At 41.7% G+C, this 13479-nt stretch overlaps 1 protein-coding gene across 4 annotated transcripts in view; it reads right to left on the minus strand.

Annotated features, from left to right (window-relative positions):
• Positions 1–13479, minus strand: part of KANK1 (KN motif and ankyrin repeat domains 1) — a 173222-nt gene that overhangs the window by 55733 nt on the left and 104010 nt on the right. For 3 of the 4 annotated variants that reach the window (XM_050944262.1, XM_050944261.1, XM_050944263.1), the window contains exon 2: positions 8275–8391. The exons of the other annotated variant lie outside the window; for it this stretch is intronic. In XM_050944262.1, coding sequence (XP_050800219.1) covers positions 8275–8311 — 37 coding nt within the window. In that variant the 5' untranslated portion in view covers positions 8312–8391. The remainder of the gene's footprint in view (positions 1–8274; positions 8392–13479) is intronic. 4 annotated transcript variants of the gene reach the window in all.

The raw sequence follows: 13479 nt of genomic DNA on the forward strand, positions 1-13479 counted from the left end.
GAGGTGCATTCAACCCTCCACCCCACTAATGTCAAGGTCTCCACCCTAGTTTGTTTTAAAGTGGTGTGCATCATCAAGGTGAATCAGCAGATCTCCAAGGGTGAGGCACTGGTAGGGTACCAGCTGTATAAATCTTGCGGGTATTGCTGCAGTCTGCCCATTCATGGAACACAGAAAGAGATGCAGCAACTCAGCACTGTTCTCTTGTTTGGAAGCAAAGGTGCCAAATCAACAGCCAAAAAAAGAGGAAGCATTCAGTTGATTCTCTTTCACTGTAATCACGATAGGATGTATGCCTATCGAACTCTGAATACTGAAGGAAAGGCAAGCCATAGCTACATATTTATACTGTGAGTCACATTGTCCCATTGAACCAAACCAGCACTGGTTGGGTGACTGGTTCAACAAAAATATGAACTCATCTGAACCTGATTAGCTCATAACAGGCGAACTAAGCAAACGATATGAAGTTTGAACTAAGGGGACTCAACATTTGCAGACTCAGGCCTGGTCCATACTAGCAAGGTAAACCGATTTTAACAGCGTTAAATCGATGTAACGCTGTACCCGTCCACACTACAATGCACTTTATATCGATTTAAAGGGCTCTTTAAATCGATTTCTGTACTCCTCCCCAACGAGAGGAATAATGCTAAAATCGATATTAACATATCGATTTAGGATTAGTGTGGCCGCAAATTGAAGTTATTGTTATTGTTATTATTGGTTAGCTACCCACAGTGCAACGCTCCGGAAATCAATGCTAGCCTCAGACCATGGACACACACCGCCGAATTAATGTGCCTAGTGTGGCCACGTGCAATCGATTTTATAACATCTGTTTTATAAAACCGGTTTATGTTAATTCGAAATTACCCTGTAGTATAGATGTACCCTCAGTAGCACTGCAACACTACTCTGGAAAAGCCTGTTCTTCAGGAAACCAGCCCTGCAGTATAGAGGAATGCTAACAGTTGTCTATATGCCTGTCATTCCCAGCAATCATCCATGATGTTCAAATTAGTGCAAAAATGGTACTGAAGTTTCAACCTTCATCACAGAAGCCAAATGTCTTGAGCTTCTACGATCTTAAATACTTGCTTCTGCTCATCTGAATTTAGTGTTGAAATTCACACAAAAAAAATATGTATTTTAACTTTAACCTAGATGACAAGAAAAACAACTGCCTTCCTAAGAGAATCACCAAACAGATTCCATTAACACTCTAAAGTTCTATTACAATCTAGTTTCTCCTTAACTAGCAAATATTACAAATCCTGACCCTGCAGGGTCTGCCAGAGGTTTGTGCTTAGTTGTACATGGTCCAAGATCATATTCTTTATGAGGAGTTTCCTGCAGCCTTAAAAAAAAAAAATAATCAGGGAAGCTACTGTAATGATTTATCATAAAAATACACTAGTAGCTCAAGCAAACTTGTAAGCAATGGAGAACATGCCTATAAATATTTTGTAAAATTTCCTAGAAATCAGTGGGAAGTTTTGCTTTAAAATAGTCATACTCTGTAAATGCAGCCTTCATATAAAGGCTTAATAAACTATTGATAGACATTTTAATCAATAGCTGATCATTTACACACTGTTATAGAGCCCAAGAGACGAGATTTAAAAAAGTAATGCTGGATTCTTTTTATTTGCGTTTTGGCCTTGGGTGCCTTTTTGGTTCAAATTTTCAAGCCTCTTTTTTGCAACCATGAGGGCTTGAAACTTTATTATTATTATTTTGTAATTAAAAAAAGTAAGTAGAGATTCTCCCAATCACATGATCCCAGGACATGTGGTTTTAAGAAAAACTCCCAAGACTTGTGAAAAAAGTCACAGGACTTGGCAACATTTCCCCAAACCTGTAGTACAGCTTATTCCTGCAGAGCTGGCAGCTCTTCTCCTCATGCACTACTTGTGCGCTGCTCCCTCTTTAAATCTAGAGAGGGTCTGTATGCTCCTGCAGGATCAGGTCTCTGAAACCTAGGGCTTGAATCCATGTCCTGCTGAAGTCAATGGGAGATTTCAGTGGGAGTTGGATTAGGGTGACCAGATGTCCTGACTTTATAGGGACAGTCCCGATATTCGGGGCTTTGTCTTATATAGGCACCTATTATCCTCCACACCCTGTCCCGATTTTTCATACTTGCTGTCTGGTCACCCTAAATTGGATTAAACCATTAGAGAACAAACACTCTGCCAAGTGGGCCAGTAGTTTTTATAGTTCTCTCTTTAGAGCCAGGGAATCTCAATCAGTTGTATTTGAGAGCTAGCTGACTATCAGACTTCAATATTTAAAATTAAATATAAATAAAATTAGGGGAACTGGATAAGCTGTTGCTTGGAAGCCTGTACTCTAGAGCTCTACCTAAAGGCTTGGTTGCTTATATGAAGCAGGTCTCCAGACCCTTTTAACCCATCATTGACTCTCACTGGATTACACTGAATGCTTTGAGGATATATTCCTCTATGTACAGCGGAAAGTATGAAAATTAGTTGGGGGACAATATTTAAAATCTCATTCAACCAAAGAGATTCCATGCAGGATCTAATTTCAGCTCACTTGCATGTAGAAGACAACACCCTCCAATTAATGTATCACACCCACACACCGAGGAGAGCGTACAACACCTGTGCTCCAGCCCCAATCCCAAGACAACTGGAAAGTGGGCATGAGAGGAAAAAGGAGAGAGGGGAAAGGGAAAGGAGGAAGATGAAGGATGATCCAGAAGTTAGGGCTCTAGCCCAAGACATGGGAGATCTAAGTTTAACTCCCTGCTCAACCACAGGCTTCCTATGTGAACTTGCATATATCACTTGATCTCCCTCTGTAAAATGGAGATAACAGCACTTCCTTCCCTCTCAGGGGTTGTGAAGATAACTACAGCAATAGGGCCCAATAAATACCTGAGACAGAAAACCCTGCACTGAAAATAAAACAGGCAAGGGAGAAGGTAAGGTAAGTTTGAAAAATCCCCACATCTTTTAGAAAGAGGTTTTTAGAGGAAAAATATTCTAAAAACAATGAAAAGTTATAGAAAAAATTTAGCCTGAGGGACAAAATAGAGAGACAAGGAAGGTGAAGCAATATCTTTTATTGGAAGAGCTGTGTGTGGCTCTAAAGCTTGTCTCTCTCACCAACAGAAGTTGGTCCAATAAAAGATATTACTTCACCTACCTTGTTTCTCTAATATCATGGGACTGATCTGGGAACAACACTGCATATGACAATGGAAAAAAATACAGACACTCAACCCCCTCCACTCCCAATAAAAAACAACAACATTAAAGCAAAGAATAAATTGATTTGGGCTGTGGCAAAATTGCTGCCCCAACACGCCCCCTCCTGGCTGGATGTGGCACTAAGGCAGCTGTGCCTCAGTGCCCCTCCATTGTCCTGCTCCGGCCTCCTGACCCCCCAGCCAGACCACGTCCCTTCCAAGGCCACAGAGTCCTTTAAAAATCCAACAAAATGTATACAAACCAAACCTTGAGCCCAGCTGGGCACAGCAGGCAGCCACCTCCTCAGGAATCTCTGCTGCTCTAGACTGTTCTCATGTCTAACCACAGGCTTCTGTGCCAGGATCAAGCCCACAGTCCAGGGGCTGGGATACACCTCCCCTCACTCAGAGGTTCAGAATGGCTACAGCTTTTCAAAGCCCTTATCTCTAGTCAGCCTTCCAGCTGGAGAATCTTGTCAGTTCCTTGCTTCTCAGCCTTCTTTCGGGCTGCTTCCCAGAGGGAGGAAACTCTCCACCTCCTCTCCTCTGGGTCTCCTCCTCAAACTGGGCTCACCCAGCTCTTTAAGGGGAAAACAAACCAGCTCTTCTCCAGCTGGCTTCTCTCTCTAGGTAGGCATGGCCCTTTCAAATGGGTGCAAGTGTAACCCACACACCTTCTGGGTGTGGTGTTCTGTCCCATCTAGTGGCACTGAGACCACACAGAGAGAGAGAGAAAATCAGTCTATAGCCTTAGATAACAGAGAGTTTGGCTTTTAGCTCATCTGGTAAGAGGCTAATGCACTAAGCTCCAGAGGTCCCCAGTTCGATCCTGCCCGCCAACGACTGGGGTCTGTTGCTGTTACACAAGCAGATGGGTTAATTAGCTTCTCAGGTCCATATTAAACCATTCACTGCATTTGTGGGGTAAATACCCCATCACAGGGCCTATGCTACCGTACTATTATACAGACCCCTGTGGCCTTACCTATTGCACAGCAATGCAAGGATGCCTTTAAAATTCTAACAGTTCCTCTCAAATTGACTGTGGGTTGAAGGAAAGATATTTTCCCTGCTAATCACTGATGCATGGCATGCTTCCGCAAGCTCTACACACAAATTTGCAGAGGTATCAGTAAGAAGGATTATGCTTAGTTTTGCTCTTTGCCTTTGAGGATAATACAAGGTTGAATCGTGACCCTCTTGATCAATTCTCTAGCAGTGTTTTCTAGCTTTGTTGTATTGTAGGAATAGCGTACTTTCTTGGGTATGCATTGCACCAGTGAATCCACTTTCATATTATGGGATTTGTTGCTCATTGGTGTACCTGATCCAAAACTAATTTATGTAAGTTAAAACAGATCAGAAAGCAGCTAAGAGAATCAAGACTTTTCCATTCAAAATAAGGCATTAAAGATTTTTCAGGCGGGGAGGGGAAAAACTAGGATTACTTCCAAGGAACCCCCCATATTGTAAGTTTCAGTCTGGAATGAGCAGTGACATTCTGTTAACAGGGGTTTAGTGAAAACCTTGATAGACTTAACTGCAAAGGTAGTGGGGGGCCCTCACAATGTTGCTTCTGTGTCTATTAAGGCTGATTCATAAACCAAGCAATATTTGCTGTAAATTGAACCCAGACGGTGGTGAAGACACTGTTACTAATCTGAGAAATAATCATCTTAGCTGCCCTGCCTTTCAGTGCTTGAACTTTGTTTAGAGTCACTGGTTGGTAATAACGAGGCCGAACTTCCACATAGCTCCTCACTTAAGCAGGACATTAACAACAGAGTGCCTGCTGCAGCTGCTCTAACAAGTGCATTAGGCCGCTATGTGCTTCCCCAGCACCTTCAAACCCACTGAGTTGAGAGACCTATTCAGTCAGCACAAAAACCCAAACCCAGTTCAGGACTGGATACTACAAAGTGAAGAGATGAGAGTACTCAGTGCTCCACAGAAACCTGCAGTGCAACAAAACAGAAAACTTATTTCCTATAAAGAGAAAAGAAAGCCATGTTTCTCTCATGGTCATCTGCAGCAACTTAGGCTGCCTCTTGAACAGGCTATACATTGACAATGCTTGATGTTAGTGAGACCTAAACCAAGAGTTAAAAGCGAGTCCCTATTACAAACTAATTTCCTTTAACATCTGAGGATGATTAACTAAGCTTATAGGTTCACACACAAAAACTTTTACAATGCAGATGAATATTGTGCAACAAAACCAAAAGAGGAATAATTAAACTTGACTTTAGTAATTTAATCATTAAACTGAACCACTGACTGACAGGTTTGAATTCCATTACAGTTCCAGTTATTTACTAGCCATATTTAAAGTACATCATCTTTGCTGAAATATACCAGAACTATAAAAATTTATAACCAACAACCTTTCTCACAGCTCGCTTTCATAATAAAGTTATCATTTGCTTTGTAGATGGCCTCACATGCACAAACCAATATTTATAACTAAATGTATTTTCATTTCAATGCATACTCCTCAAAAAAGTTCTCAGAGCATTTGTATATACATGCTAAATAGAGAGAACCTTTCCTACAAACAAACCTGAAAACTCTCTCAAGACCTTGTCTGCAGTTGCCAAACTGTAGTATACCAGACAGGCTCAAGTATTCAGAAAATTAACCAAAAGGACACAGTAGGCATACACATTTAGTGGTCTCCGTACTCACGTTGGTAAGTTAGCAGCTAAAGCAAAGTACTGTTCTTTAATCACCTTGTAGATGATGGTGGTTGAATTTGTACTCAAAGCAGTCAAACTATTCAAGTAGCATAAATCTAGTGCTGAAGCTCATTACACAGCTACCTAGTTCTTTTCCTGGTGACAACTGATTCAGAGGGTACTGTGTGCAGAAAATCTCCACCTCTGAAGTTTCTTTTCACTCTTAGAACACTGTGCAATTAAGAAACCTGCTTTAATATGTCCAACGCCCAGATGAACAGGAGTTAAAGGCAATCTCCCTCACTCAGTACAGCAGAATAGCAAATCATACGTCTGTAGTCCAGTGCTTAACCCATTGTGAAATAGTCAGGGATTGGAGAAGCATGCACATACAAAACTAAGTGTTACACATTAGGACTGCGGCCTCAAGGGTTTATAAAGCAGACAAGTCCTGACAGTTCCTTATGAAGCAGAACAGTACACAACCTAACTTTTTGTGTTGACACAATTGATCATACTTGCTCTCAATGAGTAAGGGAGCAAACAGTTTCTACTCTGCATTGAATACTATTTACATATCAGTCCCAAAACTGAAGATTCTTGTACTAATATATCCCCATTTCAAACATTTAGCTCCTTATAAAAGTTGAAGTGTCATCAGACTATCACCATTTTCTGTTATTAGACAGTTTTACAAAACACAAAAAAGGTCAATTAGCTATAGTCAAAAGTAAGGCTGATGCACTGAATCTATACAGAACATTCCAAACATTTTTTAGGAGTGAATAGTTCTGCCTGGCCTGAATCAAGAGTATATTTTTTAAAAGCCAAAAACACGTGGGGGTGAGGAGCTAACCCTGTACTCGTGTCTAATTCAGAATGCAAGACTTTTATAAAGCTTTTTTAAAATTAACTTTGTATTTATTTCTAGAAAAGGTTACACACACAATACAACTTTTTTCTTTATATAAAAAGAGAAAACCCTCCCTTATCATATGATAATCTTGAATCTTTTCAAAATAAGATTTCTTTTTAAATGAAGTCGTTTCTGCTATTGCCATGTTTTAAGGCTGTTTTTACCAGTGACAAACAATTATCAGAAATTACTGATAGCTTCACTTTCAATAAAGTTTTCCATCTATCCTACCAGTCTGTTAGGCTTGGGAACACAAGAGTTCCCATCTCTCTGCACACCCAAAGACAACTGCACTCCTTTTTGCCCGGAGAGAAAAAACTTTCTAGTCCTTTGTATTGTTGAATTCTATAGCAAAATTCTATAGCAAATATAACTGATGCAGCCAGTACCTTTTGGATTTCATACTAGTCCTATAACAGAAGTTTCTAAACTTAGGACATTGCCAAATAACATGTGCATCAAATACAAACACTGTCCCTGTTAATATCTATTAGACTACATTTCAATAAGCATGCGTGAGTCCAGTAAATACATTGTATGATCTTTAAAATAGGAATAATTTGATTTTTGACTCACCAGAAAGATGTTTAAGGTTTCACATGAATGCCATGGGAAAAAAATGTAACACTCTTCCAACCTACCCAAACCTCAATTCACACACCCATGCTGCAAGCATACATACATTAGGAAAACTCAGTGCACTGGTGTTAAAGGAGTATGTATAAGTTTCTGCTTTGCACCCGAAATTCTCCATGTAGTCCCTGTTGAAGTCCTGACTGTAGTATGCTAAAGTCATGTTTGTGGAACGCTCCAGAGATCAAGAAAATATTGACAGAACAGTGAGGAAAAGCGCTGCAGCACTTAACTGTCGTCTAATCTCTGGCCCCTTCCAATCTATCAGCCTTATCAATAACCCTTGAACACACCATTGGACTCAAATTTTAAAGAGTACCCAGACCCAAATAAATGCGGGTGGATCTTCATAACTCAAAGAAGGAAAAGTAAAATGAATAATTAAAACTTATTCTAAATAATGGTGGAAACCAAAAGAAGTACTGGTTAGACATATAAGGGATGTTTAACAACATAGGCTTCCAATGTCACACATGAGACCTCCTTAGCCCTAAAACTCCACTACAACTATAGTACAATATCCATTTGTTTTTCTGCAGTGAAATTCTATGAGACAGATCCATCTCTGGTGCAAACTAGTGCAGTTAGGCTGATTTATACCAGGTGATGATCTGCCACTAGAACCTTAGTTCATATGTTCAAGTTAGGAGAGCTTATTTGCAAAATACCTCAAAAGAGGAACCAAAAATAACTAAAGGAGAAAGCAGGAAAAAACTTTGAAATATTAGTTTAAGTCATTTGCACCTTGGTCTTTCTCACAGATTCAAAATTTTATAGAAAGAGAATTTAAAAAAACAACTCAGTAGGGAAAGTGTCCCAACGTTTGTTACCTGAGGTACTGCCACTAATAGTCGCTGGGTAGGCCATGTTTGTTCACTGACAAATCCAGAAATATGTTGTTAGGAGTCATGCAAATTTCATGCATCAAGTCCAACCAGACATGCAACCTGAAACAACAAGAAAAAGTTAGTTAAAATTTGACAGTTTTAGACAGCACTGTACGGCATCTCCTTTCCAATATATAGCTCCAACAGCTGATCATTTTGAGTGTCCAAGGGCTTATCTTCACTACAAAGTTAACTTGAGTGTTGCCCCTGATTTGAGTCCTGTCCATCCACGAAACCCTTATCTCAAGCATGGTGGTGTTTTAATTCAGAGTTGGCTGGCTTGTCAAGTGGGATAGGCTGAAGCCCATGTGCTGCCAACAAGTGATCTACTATAACAGGACCATTCTGCAATGTGGACTCAGGGTTAAAATATAAGCATTAGGATTTCTAACTGCTTTGTCTACACAGGATTTTCAGCTATTTTCCCATGCTGATCTAGCACCAGAGCAGCACCATCAGTGCTGGCAACAGCGGGAAGGGTGTCGACGGAACAAGTGATTTTTATCACCATTGTTTAAGCAGGGTTAGATAACCTGGTGGTAAAAACATCTACAGCACATGAATGCTAGAGCTCCCATAGTTGCTGGCATCAATGCAGCTTCACCTGTGCTAGATGAACCGTGGGAGAATGGCTGAAATTTCTCAGTGCAGATGTAGCCTAAAAGAGGCTCCTACAGTGTCTCAGCACAAGAGAGGTGGCCAGGAGACATGTGAGGTATGGGTATCCCTACCCACTGCTAACCCTCCATATCATACAGATCCCTTGGGAACCTGGTAAATGCACCAAGTTAGGAAGGATTTACACCAGGGACCAGCTTAATGCACAGCAGACTCAGGACTGATAAAGCACAAAGGTGGCTTAAAGCTGGTTTTCCATTCTGGCCCCACCCTCAGTCACACAACGCCCTCCTTGGCTGCAGCAGAGGATCTGGGCCATTAATTTCAACCTGAGCGCCAGGGCTCGAAGAGCATACTGGCTCCTCTCCCATGCTGCCTTCTGGTTCTATCATTTCAGCTTTTTTTTTTTTTTTTGGTAAGAAGCATCTCTCTAGCTGTTATGTTTATGAAATAAATGTGACCAAAGTGTCAATGATGTAAAGGTAACTCCATTGCTACAACACCAACACTGCATGAAACAATAGCTGTAAGGTGAGGTATTCTGTTCACTTCAAAAAGTGCCAGTGATAATAATTTAGAGGTCAACATGGTTAGCTATTTTGCCACTCATCAAGGTGTATTAGAAAAGGAGAAGAGGAGAGACGCTTGCCAAAATCTGCACAATCTACTCTGAGTGCCAGGGTCATTTTGATCCCACAAGTTGAGTAGGCTTGGCAAGAGTACCACCACTTATTCCTTCCCAGGCCCCAACTAAGAAGGAGCCATGCCAGGAGAAGTTCAGCAGGGTATCTGTCTGAGTCCCACAGAGAAACCCAGCACAGCCTATGATGTATTAGAACTCCAGTAATGGGGAACAACCAAAAAGAGCACAGCACGTGTGATTACATTTTTAACATCTGCACAATTTGAGAGTGCCATCTCATTTTGTTGTCTCAAACAGGTGGAGTTTGGAGTAGAACCATAGAATCATAGAAGATTCGGGTTGGAAGAGACCTCAGGAGGTCATCTAGTCCAACCTCATGCTCAGAGCAGGACCAACCCCAACTAAATCATCCTAGCCAGGGCTTTGTCAAGCTGGGCCTTAAAAACCTCTAAGGATGTGAGATTCCACCACTTCCCTAGGAAACCCATTCCAGTGCTTCACCACCCTCCTAGTGAAATAGTGTTTCCTAATATACAATCTAGACCTCCCCCACTGCAACCTGAGACCGTTGCTACTTGTTCTGTCATCTGCCACCATTGAGAACAGCTGAGCTCCATCCTCTTTGGAACCCTTCTTCAGATAGTTGAAGGCTGCTATCAAATCCCCCCTCGCTCTTCTCTTCTGCAGACTAAATAATCCCCATTTCCTCAGCCTCTCCTCATAAGTCATGTGCCCCAGCCCCCTAATCATTTTCATTGCCCTACGCTGGGCTCTCTCCAATTTTTCCACATTCTTTCTGTTGTGGGGGACCCAAAATGGACACAGTACTCCAGATGTGGCCTCACCAGTGCTGAATAGAGGGGAATAATCACTTCCCTCGATTTGCTGGTAATGATCTACTAATGCAGCCCAATATGCCATCAGCCTTCTTGGCAACAAGGGCACACTGTTGACTCATATCCAGCTTCTCGTCCTCTGTAATCCCCAAGTCCTTTTCTGCAGAACTGCCGCATAGCCAGTCGGTCCCCAGCCTGTAGCATGCATGGGATTCTTCCGTCCCAAGTACAGGACTCTGCACTTGTCCTTGTTGAACCTCATCAGATTTCTTTTAGCCCAATCCTCCAATTTGTCTAGGTCACTCTGGACCCTATCCCTACCCTCCAGCATATCTACCTTCCTCCCAGTTTAGTGTCATCTGCGAACTTGCTGAGGGTGCAATCCATCCCATCATCCAGATCATTAATGAAGATGTTGAACAAAACCGGCCCCAGGACAGACCCCTTGGGCACTCCACGTGATACTGGCTGCCAGCTAGACACTGAGCCTTTGATCCGATGATTTAACCAGCTTTCTATCCACCTTCTAGTCCATTCACCCAATCCACACTTTTTTAACTTGCTGGCAAGAATACTGTGAGAGACTATATCAAAAGCTTTGCTAAAGTCAAGATACATCACATCCACTGCTTTCCCCACAAATACCTTACCTTGACCTCCTACTGACAGTTCCCCCGTAAACTAGTCACATGTTTGCAGTTACATTTGTTTTAAATACTTTATTACATGAGTAAAGCTCTAGAACACTAATCCAAATGAGCTAAAAATCATTTGAAGCACAAAACAGGCAACTCACCCTTGTTTACATTTAGTGAAAATTACAGACGTTGTGTTAGCAATTATTTGTCCCTTGTGACATGCATGCAAGTATGTTGTTTCCCAACAGGGCTTATGCATCTTATTGTTACATACCTAGAAAGGGAGGGATAAACTGATTTAGCCATCTATTTTCTGAGAAACACAAAAAGAACCTCACTGCAACAAGTGTTTACCATTTATGACCTCCTATGTGGAAGAAACTACGGACTAGGGCAATACTGTAATAAGCAGGGAAGTGAAAAAGTTGTTATATGGGCCAAATGAACAAAGGTTATAATCACAAAATAATAATGAAATCAGCCAAGGCAGCCTGCAAAGCAAACACACACAGCTTCTGAGGTCCCAGATGTGGCCTGTTGCACAGTTAAATTCCAGTCATAACAGGATACAGATTTCTGAATCAACAAGCACAGCAGAAAATAGAAAATGCATCCAACTTGTCAAATTTGCAGCGAGAGCCAATGTTTAAAATATGAAAACTTTTAACAAAGGATAACCATTTTCCTCCCAAAGAACAAAACATCTTCCAACTGCACTGTGTTCACCCCTGTTTTTGGATACCTGAGATACTGTAAGCTCCACAGAAAGTTTGTCAACAAAAGAAGACAACTTTTAGCTTGTCATGCTGAATGTTTAAGCTTAAGAGTTATCAGTTTCTAATATATTCATTGCAATATCAGGCATCCTGTTCTTTGTTAACACAGACACTGTCAATTTGCAGCTTTCCATTCAGCTTGAATCTGTACCAGGGAAATCCAAAGCAAACTTCTGTTGAGGAGCTCTGAGGTCTTAGAATCATAGGAGTGGAAGAGACCTTGAGAGGTCTTCTAGTCCAGTTCGCTGCACTCAAGGCAGGACTAAGTAGCATCTAGACCATCCCTGACAGGTGTTTGTCCAACCTGCTCTTAAAAATCTTCAATGATGGAGATTCCACCACCTCCCTAGGCAATTTATTCCAGTGCTTAACCACTCTGACAGGAAGTTTTTCCTAATGTCCAACCTAAACCTCTCTTACTGCAATTTAAGCCCATTGCTTCTTGTCCTATCCTCAGAAGTTAAGAACAATTTTTCTCCCTCCTCCTTGTAACAACCTTTTATGTACTTGAAAACTGTTGCCATGTCCCCTCTCAGTCTTCTCTTTTCCAGACTAAACAAACCCAGTTTTTTCAATCTTCCTTCAAAGGGCATGTTTTCTAGAACTTTATTCATTTTTGTTGCTCTTCTGTGGACTTTCTCCAATTTGTCCACATCATTCCTGAAATGCAGTGCCCAGGACTGGACACAATACTCCAGTTGAGGCCTAATCAGCGTGGTCTTGTCTATGCACAATACAATACAATAGTACAACACACAATATAAGCACACTTTTAGATTTTTTCTATGTGGAGGGGCTTTTATGGTATAGGCTGAGGTGTTAAATTAGGCCAATAGTGTTACTGAGGTATAATGCTCCTCCCTTCCCCCATAGGCAATGGTCTTAAACATACATAAAAAAGGGCCTTTTTCAGTTTATGTTACTTGGGAAGGGGTTTAAGATAAACCAACCCCCATGCTCTCCCCCACTTTTACATCAGAATAAAAAGTGTCAGGGTGGGGGAGGGGAGGAGCAGGCATGTTATATTTTATAGCTATCTAACTACACCTGTATAACTGGTAAAACTTTCCTGTGCAGGCAAGGCTTTATACTTAGAGCCCTGCATGGATACAAATTTATATCTGTGGAACTGCATGGCTCTCCCAGGAACCACAGCAGTGAAAGGAGCAGAATTACTGCCAAAGATCTGGCACTTTGGCAGCGGATCCCGGGGCGGAAGGACCCTCCCCCCCCCCCCACCGCTGAATTGCCGCCGAAGACCTGGAGCGGAAGAAGCGAGTGAAGGACCCCACTCCAGGGGCCCCAAAAAACTCTCGTGGGGGCCCCTGTGGGGCCCAGGGCAAATTGCCCCACTTGCCCCTCCCCTCTGGGCGGCCCTGGACAGCAGCCCTCTTCCATCTACAGAGCTGCGTCTTCTCTGGCACTTAGGTCAGCATAGATTTTTTTCACACCCCTGTCCATCACAGCTATGGTGACCTAACTTATGTGTAGCCCATGTCCAAGTTGAGCTAATGCAAAACCTGTATGGCCACACAGTTTCAAAGTTGCACAGGTTTTTAACTAAATCCATTTAAAAATTGCACCTTTAAAGTAGTGTACTTCTATGCATAAAACCAGAATTAGGAAGAAGGAAGAAA

This window comes from Gopherus flavomarginatus, chromosome 3 (assembly GCF_025201925.1).
Source record: "Gopherus flavomarginatus isolate rGopFla2 chromosome 3, rGopFla2.mat.asm, whole genome shotgun sequence".
In the NCBI taxonomy this organism is placed as follows: Eukaryota; Metazoa; Chordata; order Testudines; family Testudinidae; genus Gopherus; species Gopherus flavomarginatus.